At 32.1% G+C, this 20230-nt stretch overlaps 1 protein-coding gene across 1 annotated transcript in view; it reads left to right on the plus strand.

Moving 5' to 3' along the window:
- Positions 1-20230, plus strand: part of LOC126880554 (SNF-related serine/threonine-protein kinase-like) — a 111992-nt gene that overhangs the window by 45000 nt on the left and 46762 nt on the right. Inside the window, exons 3-6 of the mRNA XM_050644485.1 lie at positions 8716-8900; positions 10072-10286; positions 15160-15301; positions 18539-18745. Coding sequence (XP_050500442.1) covers positions 8716-8900; positions 10072-10286; positions 15160-15301; positions 18539-18745 — 749 coding nt within the window. The remainder of the gene's footprint in view (positions 1-8715; positions 8901-10071; positions 10287-15159; positions 15302-18538; positions 18746-20230) is intronic.

The following is a 20230-nucleotide window of genomic DNA, read 5'->3' on the forward strand; positions in this document are numbered from 1 at the left end:
AACCTATTTTTATATAACACACTTTTGGCTTTAACGGACACACCGTCCCCCCAATTAGTCCGTTATATCGAGGTTTGACTGTATCTACAAAATTATAAAAAAAGAATGTGTGTGTACTTTGTACGCACGTAAGAAGTTATACTTCTGTTATACGATTTAAACGAAATTCGAACCAGCTATCAGCGCGGTTGGTATATTGGGGTTCATTCGCATTAAACGCTTCGCCACGGAGGCAATGTGTCATTATGTGCGAAGATCGACTAACTAAACGGATTAAGCTTTTGACATTTTTGAATTAAATTAAATTGTTTTGATTTTGAATTGAAATGATTTAGAATTGAAAAAATAGAACAAAACATAGAGTAAGAAAACAATATATTAGGTGAACATTGATAGAAATTTTGATGGTAATCAAATTATGTAAATAAAAGTATTACATACTATGTATTTTGGTAGGTTCAAATAGGTAGGTACCTATGATACATTTACAATTATTACGTACCTGTTGCTTTTAAAAACTATTTAAATGTCACTACAATTATAAACTTTTTTGTTTCTGTCCTCACAACAATAAAACTAATATATTATACATTTGTTTACCTTCATATTGAACAATTATTTATTATTGACAGATCATTTCAACACCCAATCAGAGCCCGTATAACGACTAATACCATACTGTCGGTGTGCGCATGCGTGCAGATCAATATAAATTCACCCTCAATCTCAATCGCGCCTAAAGAAGTATAACTTCAAAAATATTGTTAGTATTGTTACTATAGTCCGTCTAGAAAGTATCCGGAAAAAAGAAAGCAGAATTATAATTTTACGGTATTTATTTCTATCACTTGAAAAATAAAATTTCAACAAATAATAATTCATCTCATTTACTTATACAACCTCCATTTAAATCTAAACACTTAACTAAACGTCCAGGTACACCCGAATCTGAGTCAAGGCCATAATTTTCGGTAATGGTGTTCCAGGCCTGTAAAACTGACCGAATCAAACCTTATTTATCTCGTGGCGCTGCTCGTTCCACTTCAATCTTCATCAGTCCCCATATTATGTTTTCAATGGGGCTAAGATCTGGAGAGGTTGCTGGCCACGGAATTGTTGCCAATTCGTATTATTGCATCCAAGCTTGAGTATAAGCAGAAGTATAGCATCTTGCATTATCTTGCTGAAAACGCCACCTCTCTAGATATTAAACATGAGCCGTTTCAATAAGAAAACCATTTAGGATGTCACAATATTTCGCACTATTAACAGTACCATTAACTATACAGAGAGGTGTAGCACCACGCTGAGATATTGCTCTCCAAACCATTATTTTAGTAGGAAATTTGGAAATTTGAACGGTAACATTTTCTCTTGGTAGGACTTTTAGATGATTTGCACCAAGTTGGAAACAACTTTCATCAGATATAAAGACATTATTAAAATTATCTTCTTGAAAACCTTGACAAAAATCTATTCTTTGTTGCCTTTGCAGAGGTGTCATTAGGGATTTTTTTGGATTCCTTGATATGTAGCCTTGCTTTTTGAGTGACATGCGGACAGTTTCTGGGTACACTTTTATTCTTCGTTGATTCCCAAATCTGTTTGCTAATTTTCGTAACCCTAGGAGCGGATTTTGTCGTCCTAAAGCCACTAAAGCATTTAAATTGTTTCCGCGAATCTTACGCGGTCTACCCGAAACTGGTCTATGTCTCATATATTATATGCCATTTTTTATCCTCTTTATTGTCTCATACACTGCACTTTTTCCGAGTTCAGTCAATTGCACTAATTTTTTAACGTTTCGGACACTCTTTCTATACAAATATTCCACCACTTCTCTTTTTTCTACTTGCGACATTATTTCACAAATCTTAAGTTTGTTTACAAACAACAATATTTGACAGATGGTGTTGTCATGCGATTTTGTCCATAACCTACTATCGGCACAACCTACTTGATGCATTACTTTTGTCTTAAAATGTTACAAAAAGGAAATCTATTATAATTAGGAAAAATATAAAATTCCCTATACTTTCTAGACGGACTATAGAACGTAATCTGAAATTATTGAGGGATAAATTTTTGTACTCATGCGGTCAAATTTTTAGAGCATATTATATTTGCAATTGGAATGTGAATTAAGGGGTAGGTTTAACATTTTTTGTCGCCGAAAAAAATGAGGTTCAAAGCTATTTTCGTCAAAACATGCTTAGTTTTAATACTAGGGACTTTCATTATAAATAGGTTTTTTCAAAAACTTGAAAAAAAGGTTTAATGAATCTGACCCGAAAAATGCATAGTTTTTTGGTTATTTCACGTTGAAGCTTTTGATTTTAACGCTTGACGAGTAAGAATAAACCTTTACTAAGGTTTATCGATAACGTACTTATTTTCTAAGTTATTCTCTAAAACGTTTGAAAACTTGGGTTTTTAGTTGAAAAATTGGCAATTTAACTCGCGAGTATTATTTTAGAAATTTTAGACAAACTAGTTTGGCCTAGGCCAAACTAGTTTATCCTGAAATCGGGTTTGGCCGGTAACATATTGTTATGCTCTGTATTTCTCTCTTTTATGAGATTTATCAGCAAATTCTAAATTTAATTAATTACTCAATTATTTTAATTACTGCTTATGTAAAACAAAACCAAATTTAAATTAACTTTTCTAATAAACTTTATTCTCAGGGCTATTTTATTTTTGATTCATTACCTTTGGTTTGCGGCTTCTGGTATCTCTAGTTGCTTACTCCATCCAGGATAAAACAAGGAAATTAAACACACTCAATGTCATATAAATGTTAAAAAATATCATTTATTTATCCAATATACCATAAACATAGGATTTAAAAAATATGCTAAAATCTAAATTTGTTGCAACTATTTCTCATCTACTAAATTAAGCTTTAATTCTAATATCTCCTGTTTTAACAAAAAAAAAAAAAATATTTATTTAAATAATTCGTTATTTATTCTTACAAAATTTAATAAAATTTACTTTTCTCTTTTTTAATTGATTACTTGTTTCTTCTTTAAAATTTGGACTGACTAATTATGTTATAGAACTGTTCAATACAAAAATTAAGCAAATATGGTGTGAATATAAACAAACTCTCTCCGTTTCACAAATGATTTGACTAACCTTTTTGTTTCTTCTCTACTTCTTTTCCCTGATTGCGTCGTCCTCGATTCTCCCACACGCACTCTTAGGATGTTGCGAAAAGTCCCTCTCGTCCAAACTGCTTCATAAACAAACAAAAAGGACTCGCTCGAATTCTCGACTCGGTTTTCTTTCTGCTCGATATCTTGTGCAAATATGTACCAATCGGCTACTCGTTCTAGACAGAAACAGGAATCTTCCTCGGTCCAAGGAAAATTAACTTCTCAACTCGGTCAACGATTTCGTTTCAACTTGATTCTGCTCGCAAAGGCAAACTTCACCACTTTACACTGACTTCTCACTTTTCTAAAACTGGACTGCTGTCTTCAGATATTAATTTCACAGTGCCTATTTTTTCTCTCGTCAAAATCAGACTCAACACTCTCATCCCTTCCATCCATCATTTTCCACCAATCACCAAACATCCTTTCTACCCAATACACCTATATTATCATTTCTTAAGAAACGATTTAATTTGGATACAACTTTCCAATTTGTTAAATTCTGGGAGACATCAAATTACTCTCGTTGCTAAACAAAAAGCCTTACATTCTAAAATAAATAAATTTGTTTACCGCTTAACCTTCTTCGAATTTTTTTATAAAATGTCTTATTGTCCATTGCAAAGCGACATAAAACTGTATTGTGTACTTTGACCGCACCATTGTTTTAGTCCGTTCAAAAACCCATTAAGAAAAACCACCTTCTTAACGATTTCACTATTCCGCGAAAACACTGATTACTCACGAAATTATCCTATTACAATTTTTGATCATATACAGGGCGATGAAAATCTATAAATTTCGTGGTCTTTGATATAAATTTATTTGCTACATTTTTCCCACAAAAAAATTATACAACAATATATATATTTTTTTGTCTTTTGTAATTTTTAGCTTGTAGTTTGTAATTTATGGAAGACTAAATGTACTGGGCCTGATGATGAGGTAAATAATGCAAGCGTCGAAACCGGTTGACCCACAATTTTTAACATTAAATAAATAAAAACTCAAAAGATTGCCAGTATTGACTCAATTTATATCCAATAGAATAATAAACGTATTTGTGAAATTTTACATATACAATATATACCTTTCATCTCATTAGATTTGTTAATTAATGTTCGTTGGCAAATTTTGTTAGTAAATTTAATCAGACATTGTGTACCTTAATGTTTAGCTGTCCGATCTTGTGATTAATCCACTCTACTTTAATATATTTATAGATTGTGTCACGCAATTCGACATTTGTTCCAGACGCGATAATTATATTAAAGGTATCTTTTAACATAATAGAAGTGTGAACATTTTAGAGACGTTGCTAAAATGACTGACTGCTATCTGTCTAATATGTGACAAAAAAATATAATTTTAAATTTACAATACAAAACTGTTATTGCTGGAGCGATACCAGAGGTTCTAGCTCACTTTACAGTTTTCTAAAACCTCATTGCTCCGGAGATAGCACTACCCAGCTAAAATGTTCATCTCATACCAGGGTTGTCTTTTTAGTTTGTATATAGCCATCATCATCATCAATGGTGCTACAGCCCTATGAAAGAGCCTCGACCTTAGTCTAGGCTCGCCAGTCAGTCCTGTCCATTGCCAACCGTTGCCAGTTTGCTGCGCCTATTTTTCTTCCATCCTCATCTACACCATCCTTCCATCTAAGTTTTGGTCTACCCCTATTTCTACTTCCCACAGGTTGTGGGAATAGTCTTCCTATTCTTAAAAGAGATACTACGTCTTTACCACCAAATATATGTTTATATCTGTGGTATACCTAGTAGTTGTACCTCCTCCTCCAAATACAATTTTCACAGATGCCACCGAATATTCCTCTCAGGATCCTTCGTTCAAATATAAGCAGAAGGTTTTCATCTGCCTTGGAGATGGTCCATGTCTCCGATCCATATGTCAACACTGGTTGTATAAGGGTTTTGTATATGGTTATTTTTGTTTTTGACTTAAGTTTCTGCTTTGCATATAGCCATAAAGACAAAAAATATATATTATAGACTTGAAAGTACTTTATTGCTTTTCAAAATATGTCCCACCAAGATCGATACACTTTTGCATACGTTCATACCAATTGCTAAAACAGTTATTCCAGGCTTCAGTTGACACCTGCCAAACCGCGATTTTAGAGATATTGATGGCTTGTTCCGGCGACTGGAGTCGTTGGCCACGCATTGAATTCTTAATCTTTGGGAACGTGAAAAGTCGTTGGGACTTAGATCGAGGCTATACGTTGGATGGTTTAACAATTCGACGTTTTGAAGGTCCAAAAACTCTATTGTCTTTTGAGCAGTGTGAGCACTTGCATTATCCTGATGTAGGATGATTCGCCGTTGTGTGTTGCTTTGTCGGAGTTTCGCGATAACTTCTGGTAAACAAACGGTTATATACCAATCAGAAGTAACCGTTCTTTGATCTACTAAAGCAATTACTGCGACATGAACAGATTTTGACATAAAAGTTGCACCATTTTCTTTGACACACTTCGAGAACGGATCACTTTTGTTGTTTTTTTCCTCATGGTGAAACACCCACACAGCGGATGGGCGTTTATTTTCCGGTTCGTATAGGAGTAAATCCAATACTCATCGCCTCTAACAATACTATAAACGTTTTTTGAGCTTCCTTTGTTGAACTGTTCCAATGTTTTTCGATGCCAATTGAAGCGAACCGCTTTTTGCTCTTGTGTAAGCAAATGAGGGATCCAACAGGAATCCCAATTTCGTAACACTCGGTTCTTCATGTAGGATCTTTTGAATCGAGGTCTCTGAAATGCCCAAAGAAGCCTCTATCTCCCGGTATGTTACACTTCGGTCATCCTTAAATTAGCTGACGAACCGCATCGATGTTTTGCTGTGCCACTGCTGTTTTGGGTGGAACTTGCATTGATTCGTCGCTGAGACTGGAGCGACCACGTTAAAATTCGCAGTACCAGCTGGAAATAGTTGACTAGTGTGATGCTTCATTCTCAAACATAGAAACCATTTCAGCGAGACATTGTCTTTATGATCATTCTCTCCTAAAATTGTAAAAATTATTGCTCAAAAATGTTCTCGGCTAAGATCCATTTTTCGATAGACTTGCTGATTTCAAAAATTCATTGTATCTGCACGATTTGTTGTATCGCAATGAATCTCTGGATTTATGTCAACAAAAGATTGAGGTTACATTTGTGTCGGGAAGTTTTTATTGGTGGCGCTCTCTCAGCGCCTATATGCAAAACTAAAAAGACAAATCTCATGTTTATCATATAGTTACTTCTGGACTGCAGTTGAGGAAGAACCGCGAAATAAGTATAATAATTATAAAACTGGAATATAATAAACGACGCACTATCAGAATATTCCAGGGCGCATCTGTTTTGAGATGGACGTCGAGAGGTGACTCATATTTTTTTGCAGAAATTGCTTGGAATTAACTAATATAATGATAATTGAGTTATCCTCCCACTCAAAAAGGTCCGGAACATTGTATAAATAATCAAAATATCAAATAATCAAGCAAAAATTCGATTTTTTCGTCGTTTTTTGATTATATATTTAAAAGTATTAACTTCCGAGAAAAGTTGCACTGACATAAAAGTTGCGTAATTAAATATTCTACAATATAGGATTGGTTAGAAATTTTAAAAATTGTCACTCGTGTTGCAAAATAGTAATAATTGCGAAAAAAAAACATGTACGTTACAACCTGCCACATCCGGACCTGTCATATCCGGACCTCTACCGAAATCTACCGAGAAAGGCCATTGGACAACGCACCCCCTAATCCCGACCCAAAAGAACTAAAATATGACGAAATAAAGTGTCTTTTTTGCCCCCAAAAATGACATTCCTCTGTCAGCCTATGGATCAAGGTATTATAGAATCTATAAAACGTGTCTATCGACTAAAGTTATTAACAGTTAGTCAATACAGAAGTGGTCTTGATATCCGGATTTTTTCATATCCGGATCGGTCTGTCGCCACATTCATCCGGATATGGCAGGTTTTACTGTATTTGCATTTTACGTTTTTCAACCATTTATGCTACACTTAGGACGTTCATATTTTACCCAGAAATATTTTATTATGATATAATAAAACAACATTGTAAATTTCATTAAGATCGGTTCAACAGATTTTGTAAAATAAATTTTACAATCCAGCTTTCGCAAAAAAAATTCATTTTTTCAAAATATTGCAGAACTGAAAATAAAGCAGATAGCAAATTAATTTTTTTTTGCATAAAGAAGAATACTATACCTTTCATTTGCAATTTGCAAAATTAAAATCGGTTAACTACCACGGCGTCAGGAATTTTTTTAAATAAACATTAATTTTTGGTGCTACGCGCAGGACAGCGGTGTTCGATTCACTCAAGTTGATTTCCACCAAAATTTCTTCCAATCTTTATCTAATATATTATTTTCTTACTCTATATTTTGTTGTATTTTAATATTTTAATTCCATAAAAATCAAACTAATTGTTTGTGAAATATTGTTTAAACAATTGCATATGTTTAAAAATAATAAACTTTTATTCTCTATTAACTATTAAGTTAAAATATATGAACAAAGAAAGTTTTTGCTAAAAAAAGTATTATTTCAAAGGACAGAGTATGTGTTTTTATTTTGCAATAAACAAATTTATTTATTTATATCGAAATGTACTAAAAATTAAAATTTATCAATCATTATCAGAGGTCATTGGAATGCCCAATCAGAGCAAACGTATCCGTTGACCTGCGCGTAGCACCAAAAATTGATGTTTATTTAAAAAAATTCCTGACGTGGTGGTAGTTAACCGATTTTAATTTTGCAAATTACAAATGAAAGGTACAGTATTCCTCTATATGTAAAAAAATCAACTTTTTGTCTGCTTTATTTTCAGTCCTGCAACATTTTGAAAAAATCAATTTTGCGAAAGCTGGATTGCAAAATTTATTTTGCAAAACCTGTTACCGATCTTGAAATGAAATTGACAATATTGTTTTATTATATCATAAAGTTTTTCTGGGTGAAATATGTAAGTCCTAAGTGTAGCATAAATGGTAGGAAAACGTAAAATGACAATACTTGTTTTTTATGTTTTTTTCGCAATTATTGTTATTTTGCAACAAGGCTGACAATTTTTATAATTTTTAACCAATCCTAAATTGTAGGAAATTTAATTACGTAACTTTTATGTCAGTGCAACTTTTCTCGGAAATGAATACTTTTAAAGTTATAATCAAAAAACAAAGAAAAAAAAATAAAATTTTTCCTTCATTTTTTGACATTTTAATTATTTAAACAGTGATGTTCCGGACCTTTTTGAGTGGAAGGATAACTCAAATCTTATTATATGGGTTTTTTTCAAGCAATTTCTGCAAAAAAAATACGAGTCACCTCTCAACATCCAAATGTACTAATATTTTTACAGATGCGCTCTGGTCTAGAAACCAAAATCGTTAAATCGGGTGAACCTGGGGAGTTTTTTAAATGAAGGTGAACCTGGGGAGCTAAAAAGCTAAAGGATATTTCAGTTGTTAATATATTTTTTGTTTTTCTTTTTATAGGTCCGCTGTATGAAATTAGTCCAGCACCCGAACGTCGTTCGGTTGTACGAGGTCATAGATACAGCGACCAAACTTTATTTAGTACTGGAGTTGGGCGATGGGGGCGACCTCTATGAATATATCATGCGTCATGAGACTGGACTTCCTGAAAAAGTTGCCAAAGAGTACTTTAGTCAAATTGTAAGGTAAGCAATAAAATGCGTCAAACTTTGTAAATATCCGTACATAGAAAAACACCTTTTTTCCTCATTTTTTTTTCTCAGTCAGAATGAAACTAGGTTCACACTTGCTTTTGCATATTTAATTATTTTATATTTTTAAAAAATTTATCTAAAAATGCCTGTGCTGTACAGTTAGAATAAACAAAAATTTTCTTTTGAATGAGATATTTAAAATTAAAAATCACACTAAATTTTCTCTTTTTTTTTCACCCCTGTAACTTATTAAAATAAACATTATAGAAGTTTTCAGGGACTTTCGGCCGTCGGTAATAATGTAGTCTTTCATTCTGCGGTTAAATTTAAAAAAATATTTATTGGTTTTTTCAAGATTCGAAAAAATGAATTTATTTAAAAAGCATCGGCCCGAAATTTTGATCACGAACGCGTTTTTTAGAGACAAAGAGAAAAGAGAAAATTCTCTTTCAGCTCGAAATGCAGAATCCTTGGTAACAGTCTATTGCCTGAGCTTTTTACTATTTATAAAGCATGCAGAAAGACAATTTTCTCTTTTCTCTTTGTTTGGAAAAATGGCGCTAACGTGTCCGTCAGCAAATAATATTTTATTATTTTGCTTAGTGAAACAGCCAAGATTTACTTCGATTTAGGGTATACCACAGGCTGTCCTGAAGACTCTAAAAAGAAGAAACATGTCGACCGATGGTGTCTTTCCTTATTCCACATTTTTTAGACTTTAGATATTGACCAAATATTTCAAAATCCCCAAATTGGTCAACATTAACCCGAAATCTACCTATAAAAATTGTTAGACAAAGTTTGAAGTTTAGGACAATGGTCTCGACTTTGTTATGAATTATATAATCAAAGAAGATCACATAATTATTCGTGAATTCAGAATACTTCATAAGGCAAACATGAAGCAAACAACAAAACAGCTGAATAATTTCCATAAACTTTAATTACAATTTACGTCGTTATTAATCAAAATTCAGAGGTGGCGTAATAATATAAAATGATTATAATTTCGAGACGATTCTATTCATGGAAATGAATCTATTCATGTAAATTTTATTGTATTTAAGTGACATTACATTTTCCATAAAATGTGTGCGGTGTCCTTTATCTTCCAAGATTATGTATTTCTTGATAATATTAATTAAATATTGCTTCTTTTCAGGGCGATATCATATTGTCATCAGTTGCACGTTGTACATAGGGACCTGAAGCCTGAAAATGTAGTATTTTTCAAGAAACAGGGCATTGTCAAGTTGACAGATTTCGGTTTTAGCAATAAGTTTTATCCCGGTCAAAAGTTAGAAACCTCATGTGGTAGTTTAGCCTATTCAGCACCTGAAATACTTTTAGGAGATTCATATGATGCACCAGCTGTCGGTAAGTACAACAAAAATCTTCCCTAATATTGGTTAAAACTTGTTTTATCTCATAAACTGATAAACTGGAAATAACTTAACAATTCAAAGCTTTATTTCCGAAGAAAGTAACACTTTTAATGAGACCAAGTTTGGCATCTCACTTACCGTCTATTCAACGTGGCAAAATTCCAACGAAAAGATGGTCTCTATACTCAGGAGTAGAACTAATACAAAATAATTTCGCCGTGAAACTAAAACAAGAAACGTATTATATTACAGTTCGTCCAGTGCATAGATTGGGAGAGAACCATCAGTGACCTTTTTTACGATGCTTCTCGAGAAAATACATACACATCCTATCTGTGACAACCAGTTAGACAAACATCCAAGTATACTGAAACCAAAAGTCAGAAAAGCAATACTGCATGTCAAAAATAATAAAGTACCTGGACCAGATCAAATTTATGCTGAGCTACTTAAACTTTTGGACGAGGAAAACATTACTTACTTAACCACTTTCTTCAACAAAATTTACAACGAAGGAAAACTACCAGATGATTGGTTGGAATCACTTCACAACATTACCCAAGAAAAGCAGGCCTACCAAATTCAACGATTTTGGACTAATCAGTTTGATGAGTCACACACTTAAGATACTTTTACACGAATTATACAAAACCAAGTATTCCTTTATGCGAAAGTATGGGTATGGGCCATTCCACGAACATACGCCTGTTTTGGATTACTTCGACAACGAATATTTTACTGTACAACATAAGAAGTACGAAAGTAAATGGCGCTAATAATTATTCCAATAAACAACAATGTAATTTGCAATTTACTTTCGTTCTTCTTATTTTGCACAGTTAAATATTCGTTGTCACTTCGTGAAATAGGGTATAATACACAATTTGGATTTAAAAATGCTCTAGGAACTAGAGACACTATTTTATATGTTCTCTTACAAAAAAGTTGCGAGTTCCGAAAGAACGTTTATATTTGTTTCATCTACTTGGAGAAGTCATTCGTCCGAGTACAACACGACACACTTTTTGATTGCCTGCAGGCAGGACTTGATCGCTACGATATAAGACTGCTAAAATAACAACTTAACGTGAAGTAAAAACTCCTTGGTGTAGTTGGTATAAAATACTTTAATGAAGAATTATTTTTTTAAATCCAAAAGGATTCCATTCAAAAACGTTTCCGGACTTATCAGTCCATCATCAGTGAACTCCCTGTCCTTGCAAAATAGCCACAATGCCAAACACTGGTTAGGTTAAATGTTCTAACTACATAGTAAATATAATAAAATAGTTTGGCTTAAAGTCGATGCCAATGGATTGCTTCTAGCAACATGATGCTCTTGTTAGAATTTACTTAATACTCAACTATATATTATTTTTGTCAAGTGTTAGAATAAACACGTGGAGTATTTCTTCATGGGAGGGCCACTTCTTAGAACCATTAGGCCGATACCCTCTTACGAAAGATTGCATAAAAGTATCATGTTACAAGGCATGTGAATGCAAGAACTGTATTTTAGTTCTGTGTTTAATGTTCAGTCTGTTAGAATATTTTGTAAAGGAAACATCTTAATCTCTTTGTTTGTATATAATTGTAATACAGTAAAACCTCCGTTAACCGAAATAATTGGGGCGGAGGCTGTTTCTGATAACAAGAATTTTGGTTAAAAATAACATTGTTTTTTGTATACTTTTTGTGTCAAATTACACAGTATTCTTGGTCAAAGTTGCTATTAAAAAATACTATGAGGCGATTTCGTAATGTATTGTATATTTAATTCCATTCTTTAGCTGTATGAAAGCAATGTTGATGATGCTGACAAATTAATATCGAATTGTTTCCGTTTTATGATGAAATTATTCAAACTGTCGGCCGTTTCGGTTAACGGAGGTTTTACTGTAATACGGTTCGGTTAAAATAAAAATAGCTTTTACTTTTATTTGTACCTTTTATTATCTTATATTTCTAATAGCTCTACGTTTACATATTTTTTATTATCACGTCTGCATTGAACCACGTTATTTCTGTCAATCATAGATTTTAAGCCAAACTATTTTATTATATTTACTATGTAGTTAGAACATTTAACCTAACCAGTGTTTGGCATTGTGGCTATTTTGCAAGGACAGGGAGTTCACTGATGATGCACTGATAAATCCGAAAACGTTTTGAATGTAATCCTTTTGGATTAAAAAACATTAAAATATTTTATACCAACTTCACCAGGGAGTTTTTACTTCACGTTAAGTTATTTAACTAGATGGTATACAGCCAACTTTCGGGAATTATCCCGTTTTTTTACTGCTAAAATACTTATATTACACACACCGGCAAAATTAGCCGAACACCTTAAAAATGGGACATGTTTGAGGTCTCGAATTTCCTAAACCAGTAGTCCGATTTGAGTTATTCTTTTAGTATGTTATAGCCTTATTATTTAAGAATATCGTTGTAGTAATATCGTTGCTAGGCAGGTAAATATCATTTTATACCGGGTGTACCAATCATACTGTGTTTTTTTCTTAAAGTTTGGAACACCCTGTGGAATATTCTAGCATATGTAAAATATTAAAATTAAAACTCGATTGTAGACTTAGGCTTTCTTAACATTTTTCTTTTTGATTCATTTACTTGTGTGGGATAATAAAAAAGTTATGTGCGTTAACAACTATCCATGTTTTTCATCAATAAATCCTCATAGTAGGGGAGGAAAGTATGCTACATTTGCAGTTACTCGAGCGTTATGGGGACCTATTGGATTGTGAAGAGTGGGTGCTAAAACAAAAAAAAAGTTAAGTTAAGTTTTCCATAAAGTGTGGGACTCTCCATTTTTTAATTTAATTTTCAATTTCCACCAATCTTTTTTTCCGATTATAACGCCATCTATCCATAATTGGAAAAAATGTTGCGAATAAAAGTTGCTTATTTTTACGTCAAGTATCCAAATCTGCAATAAAAATTGGGGGCTCCTATTTAAGTTTTAAAGTAACCCCCCACCCCACCTTCGTGGGGGGTCGTGTTTGGTGCCATTCGATAGATTTTTCAAAAATATTGAATACGTGTATTTTGCAGTTTTACGATCTGATGTTCATTTCGCGAAATATCGCAGAGTTCGTATTTAAAATTTTTAATTTACCCCCCACCCCTCTCCGTGGGGTGTCGTGTTTAGTATTATTCGATAGATTTTTGAAAAATATTAAACAAGTATTTTTTAGTTTTTCGATCTGATGTTTATTTCGTGAAATGTTCGCTTTTTTTGTGAAACTTTCTCATAGCCTAGTTTAAGATTGTTTATTAAACTAAGCAGAAAATGAGAGGTTATTGATGGAAAACATGGCTAGTTGTTAACGTACATAACTTTTTTATTATCTAACATAAGCAAATAATGAGAAACCTTGTACGCTGTAAATGTACCTCTACCATAATGTTGGTTCTTAATACAGGGGAGTTCGCTAAGGGGGATCCGAAAAAAAAAATCGATCCTTAGAAAAATTCGAAATCGTCAGATTAAGATAAGGTACGTTAAGTACATGCAAAATAGTGCATATTTAAAAATGTGACTATTTGAACGGGGCCTAAGAAAATGGGTGAGTCACAAAGTTTCACAAAAAAGGCGAATATTTCGTGAAATGAACGTCAGATCGAAAAACTAAAAAATACGTGTTCAATATTTTTCAAAAGTCTCGAATTATACCAAAAACGAAATCCCACGAAACGGGATAAGGAGTAAATTAAAAATTTTAAATACGAACCCTGCGATATTTCGCGAAATGAACATCAGATCGAAAAACTCCAAAATACACTTATTTACTATTTTTGAAAAATCTATCGAATGGCACCAAACAAGAGCCCCCACGGAGGTGGGGTGGGGGATTTAATTTAAAATCTTAAATAGGAGCCCCCAATTTTTATTGCAGATTTGGATTCTTTACGTAAAAATAAGCAACTTTAATTCGACACATTTTTTTTTCGAATTATGGATAGATAGCGCTATAATCGGAAAAAAACGATTGTTTCAAATGGAAAATTAAATTAAAAAATGAAAAGTCCCCCACTTTATGGAAAACTTAACTTAACATGCTTCTGGTTTTAGCACATACTCTTCACAATCCAATAGGTCCCCATAACGCTCGAGTAACTGCAAATTTCGCATACTTTCTTCCCCCTACTATGAGGATTTATTGATGAAAAACATGGATAGTTGTTAACTCACATAACTTTTATTATCCCACATAAATAAATGAATCAAAAAGGAAAATGTTAAGAAATAATAAGTCTACAATCGAGTTTTAATTTTAATATTTTACATATGCTAGAATATTCCACAGGGTGTTCCAAACTTTAAGAAAAAAACACATTGGTACACCCGGTATAAAATGATGTTTACCTGTCTAGCAACGATATTACTAAATACGATATTCTTACAACGATATTCTTAAATAATAAGGCTATAACATACTAAAAGAATAACTCAAATCGGACTACTGGTTTAGGAAATTCGATACCTCAAACATGTCCCATTTTTAAGGTGTTCGGCTAATTTTGCCGGTGTGTGTTTAATCAGGTAGCCTCTATCAAAATTGGAGATAGTCGTACTGAAAAACTACCCATCAAACGTGGAATACGACATGGTTGTATGTTGTATTTTGTCATCCAGTCCTTTTAATCTACACTCTGAACAAATCTTCAGGGAGGGTTTGGACGACAGACAAGAGGGAGTAAGAGTAGGCGGAGAAGTAATCAACAATATTAGATAGTCTGACGATACAGCCATTTCAAAATGTCAAGAACTTCAAATTCCGGAATCACCCTAATATTATGATGCGCAGTGTATTATTATTACTATTAAAATATATATTTTTCAGATGTTTGGTCGTTAGGCGTAATTCTGTATATGTTAGTGTGTGGTCATCCTCCATTCCAAGAAGCCAATGACTCTGAAACCCTTACAATGATCATGGACTGCAAATATGATATTCCCCTGCATGTATCACAAAATTGCCGGAAGTAAGTATACGACAGATTTCCTTATTATGTTCAAGTTAATATTCGGTGTTCTTTGTACGAGAGTAAAGTGAAATGTTCTCGGACTTTTTGTATACAGTTATGAGTGCGCTAAAACCGGCAAAATAACGCAAAAGATGGAAACATTAAATTGTAAGATAGTACTAGATAAAGCTAGTTCTTAAGTCATAATTGGACGGGATTCTGCAGAAAGGAACCAAACCACAAATATGTATTTTTCCTATTAACAGTCTCATAGGTTGTAAAATACCCCGTAGATACTTGTGCAGAAAAGAACCAAGCCACATACGATATATACCGTCCTCTATGAGCGAAAGAACCAACCAACATTATCGTTGCAGCATGACAGCGTTCTGCAGAACAGATCCATGTGGGTTGGTTCCTTTATGCAAATTCACTTAAGTTATTTTGCAGAAGGGAATCAAGCCACAAAAGTGAATTTTTTTTAAAACAACTGTTTTCTTGAATTCACGGGACTTCCAGAACAAATTATTAAATCCCAGTAATTTCATATTAACATTTTTTTAGATTATACGCCTGATTATGTAACTCAATAATGAAAAATAAATGTTTGTTAACTTTGAATTCACTTAAGTTGTTTTGCAGGAGGGAACCAAGCCACAAAAGTGAATTTTTTTTATAGCAACTGTTTTCTTGAATTCACAGGTCTTCCAGATTTTGAAATCGAAAAAAAATTATTAAATCAGAGTAATTTCGTATTCACATTTTTTTAGATTATACGCCTGATTATGTAACTCAGTAATGGAAAATAAATGTTTGTTAACTTTGAATTCACTTAAGTTGTTTTGCAGAAGGGAACCAAGCCACAAAAGTGGATTTTTTTTAAAACAACTGTTTTCTTGAATCAAGCAGTATATGTTAAATCAAATCTAATGCATAAATTGACGATTTTAATGTTAAACCATGATTATTTTTAATAGAGAATTTTAAATTTTATCGTAAAGTTTTTGGCTAATATCTCGGTTTTAACAAAGTGTGGTTTGGATCCTTTCTGCAGAATCCCGTCCAATTATAGGTGTGACGTCGAAAAACATTTTATTTTAATTTCTCATAACATCTTCACAAGAGTGTATGCGACGTCTCAAATCATAGTAGAAATTATTCTTCATCAATAATTTAATTTTGGATTAAAAATTTACTACTAATAGTCCAGGGCGCATCTGTTTTAAGATGGACGTTGAGAGGTGACTCAAATTTTTTTGCAGAAATTGCTTGAAAATAAATCAAATAATAATATTTGAGTTATCCTCCCTCTCAAAAAGGTCCGGAACATTGTTTAAATAATCAAAATGTCAAAAATTGAAGGAACAATTCGATTTTTTTCTTGGTTTTTTTATTATAACTTTAAAACTATTCATTTCCGAGAAAAGTTGTACTGAAATAAAAGTTGCGTAATTAAATTTCCTACAATATAGAATTGGTTAAAAATTTTAAAAATAGTCACGCTAGTTGCAAAATAGCAATAATTGCGAAAGAACCATACAAAAACAAGTATTCGCATTTTACGTTTTTAAACCATTTATGCTAGACTTAGGACCTTCATGTTTCAACCAGAAAAACTTTATGATACAGTAAAACAATACTGTGAATTTCATTAAGATCGGTTCAATAGATTTTGCAAAATAAATTTTGCAATACAGCTTTCGCAAAAAAAATTCATTTTTTCAAAATGTTACAGGACTGAAAATAAAGCAGATAGCAAGTTGAAATTTTTTTTGCTTATAGAAGTGTACTGTACCTTTCATTTGAAATTTTCAAAATTAAAATCGATTGATAACCACGGCGTCAGAAAATTTTTGAAACAAACAATAATTTTTGGTGCTACGCGCAGGACAGCGGTGTTCGATTCACACAAGTTGATTTCCACCAAAATTTCTTCCAATCTTTATTTAATATATTATTTTCTTACTCTATATTTTGTTGTATTTTAATATTTTAATTCCACAAAAATCAAACTAATTTTATTATTGTTTGTGAAATATTGTTTAAACAATTGCATATGTTTAAAAATAATAAACTTTTATTATTTAAGTTAAAATATATGAACAAAGAAAGTTTTTGCTAATAAAAGTGTTATTTCAAAGGATAGAGTATGTGTTTTTATTTTGCAATAAACAAATTTATTTATTTATATCGAAATGTAATAAAAATTAAAATGTATCAATCATTATCAAGGTCATTGGAATGCCCAATCAGAGCAAACTATCCTCTGTCCTGCGCGTAGCACCAATAATTAATGTTCATTTAAAAAAATTCCTGACGCCGTGGTGTTAATCGATTTTAATTTTGCAAAATTGCAAATGAAAGGTACAGTACCCTTCTATAGGCAAAAAAATTTTCAACTTGCTATCTGCTTTATTTTCAGTCGTGTAACATTTTGAAAAAATGAATTTTTTTACGAAAGCTGGATTGCAAAATTTATTTTGCAAAATTTATTGAACCGATCTTAATGAAGTTTACAGTATTGTTTTACTGTATCATAAAGTTTTTCAGGGTAAAATATGAAGGTCCTAAGTGTAGCATAAATGGTTGAAAAACGTAAAATGCGAATACCTGTTTTTGTATGTTTTTTTCACAATTATTGCTATTTTGCAACAAGGGTGACTATTTTTTAAATTTTTAACCAATTATATATCGTAGGAAATTTAATTACGCAACTTTTATGTTAGTACAACTTTTCTCGAAAATGAATACTTTTAAAGTTATAATCAAAAAACCAAGAAAAAAATCGAATTTTTCCTTAATTTTTTGACATTTTGATTATTTAAACAATGTTCCGGACCTTTTTGAGAGGGAGGATAACTCAAATATTATTATTTGATTTATTTTCAAGCAATTTCTGCAAAAAAATTTGAGTCACCTCTCAACGTCCAAATGTACTAATATTTTTACAGATGCGCCCTGGTCTATAATTAAACTATTTTTATTTACATTTGCTTTATGGTCTTCAATCAGTTTTTACTTTATGCGAAATTAAAAAAATGGTATATTCAACATCGTACGTATAATTATGACTGAAGTCAACGTATTATGTTTTCCATCTTTTGCGTTATGTTTCCGGTTATTAACGCACTCATCACTGTATATAACACAGTTATAGTATATTCCAGCGTTCTTTAAATGTACACAGTACGAAGTAAATGAAAGTGAGTTTTTGTTTGTTTATTAAATTAATCCATATAAAATATTCCTTTTCAGCTTGATATCTAGGATGCTGTTGAGAAATCCAGAAAAACGGGCAACGTTGAGCGAAATTTCGAAGCATCCTTGGCTCAGTAGTAGTAAAACCGTAACCGTAGACTCAGTACCTTTAGTTTCTAGAGAACAACTTTCGGACGAGGACCATAATCTTATTGTTCAAAAAATAGTTAATGGAAACGTTGCCACCAAGGAAGAAATTCAAGAGTAAGTTATTTGACATTAGAATATAGTATAATTCACGAATTTGTGACTATTTTGGACTAGGGATAAAAGCATTGACTTAAACGGTCCGCTGTGCTGAGAAAGGCAATAGCATTTTCTCCCAATACAGCGTCTCTACAGAAACATGTTCTTTCTTTTCGCGCATTACAACTTAAAACCTTCAACTTACAACCTTCAGGAAAATCTTTACTGCTAGGGTGTGGTCAAAACCGACTTCGAGTTTTGTCTCACTAATACGCACCTACATCACACACACCTCCAAGCCTCCATTCGCTTTTTAAGGAGTAAAATAAGCGTGTAAATTAAATATTACTTAATTGCTATCTAAAACACGTCTATTTTGGCTGTCAGTACACAAACAATATTTTTCCAAATACAGGTACTGTTATGACAAACTTATTAGTGTATCATTATTTTGCAACCGATTTTTTTTTCTTTTTTGGCTTGGACTATCGTCATTCAGCCAGTCTCAATCAAAAGTAAATGTATTAAAGATATTGCCAATTAGTGAAATTTGGTTATTATATTATTACAATTTTTTAATTCTTATTTACCTACTCATTACAGCTAATGTACATACTATGTTAATAAATATAAATATATTATATTACTTAATGTTTATCAAGAACACATAGTGTATACATTTTACAAATAAAAATATTAATCTTAATATTAAAATAAATGCATTATTTTTTGTATTTTATTTTAGTTTTTTTTTGTTTTGTTTTTTGTTTTGTTTTTTTTTGTCACTACGATAGGATGTCAACCCGGTTCATCCCCGCGGAGGTTTAAATCCTCTTAGTGATTTTTTCTTTAATATATTTTTTTTTATATTCTTTTTTGTTTCATGTTTTTATTTTTTTTTAATTTTTTTTTTAATTTTTTTTTTCTTTTTCTTTTTTTTTATATTTTTTTAAACATATTTTACAAATACTTATAACTAATTACAATAATATTTTACTATCCGACAAGAAAGATACCAAACAGTCAAAAATTTTCTTTTTATTCAGTGACAGAATAAAGAGAATATTTACAGGGAGTGGGATGTTCTGGTCTATAATTCTTTTAATTAGGTGATTGGTTAGGTGTTTATGCTTTTTGCATTCAAAAAATATGTGGTTCAAGTCACTTTTAACCTCACATTCTTGACAAATATTCGAATCTAATATGTTTATTTCAAATAAATGTGCAGGATAACATGCATGTCCAAATCTAATTCTACTGATGGTGGATATGTATTTGCGAGGGAGGATGAAATTCTTATACCAAGGTTTTTCTGGAATAATCGGTTGTATCAAACTGTATTGTGTTGTTGAAATGTTACAGTACCTTTCCCAGTGTGTTTTCCAGCTCTTCATCTGTTCAGTTCTTAAACAAGCAAAATCATCTAGAATGCAGGGCTGATATTTGGTTACTGTTCCATGGATGAGGGAATTTTTAGCTAATTGGTCTACATGCTCATTATGT

This window comes from Diabrotica virgifera, chromosome 2 (genome assembly GCF_917563875.1).
Source record: "Diabrotica virgifera virgifera chromosome 2, PGI_DIABVI_V3a".
Classification (NCBI taxonomy): Eukaryota; Metazoa; Arthropoda; class Insecta; order Coleoptera; family Chrysomelidae; genus Diabrotica; species Diabrotica virgifera.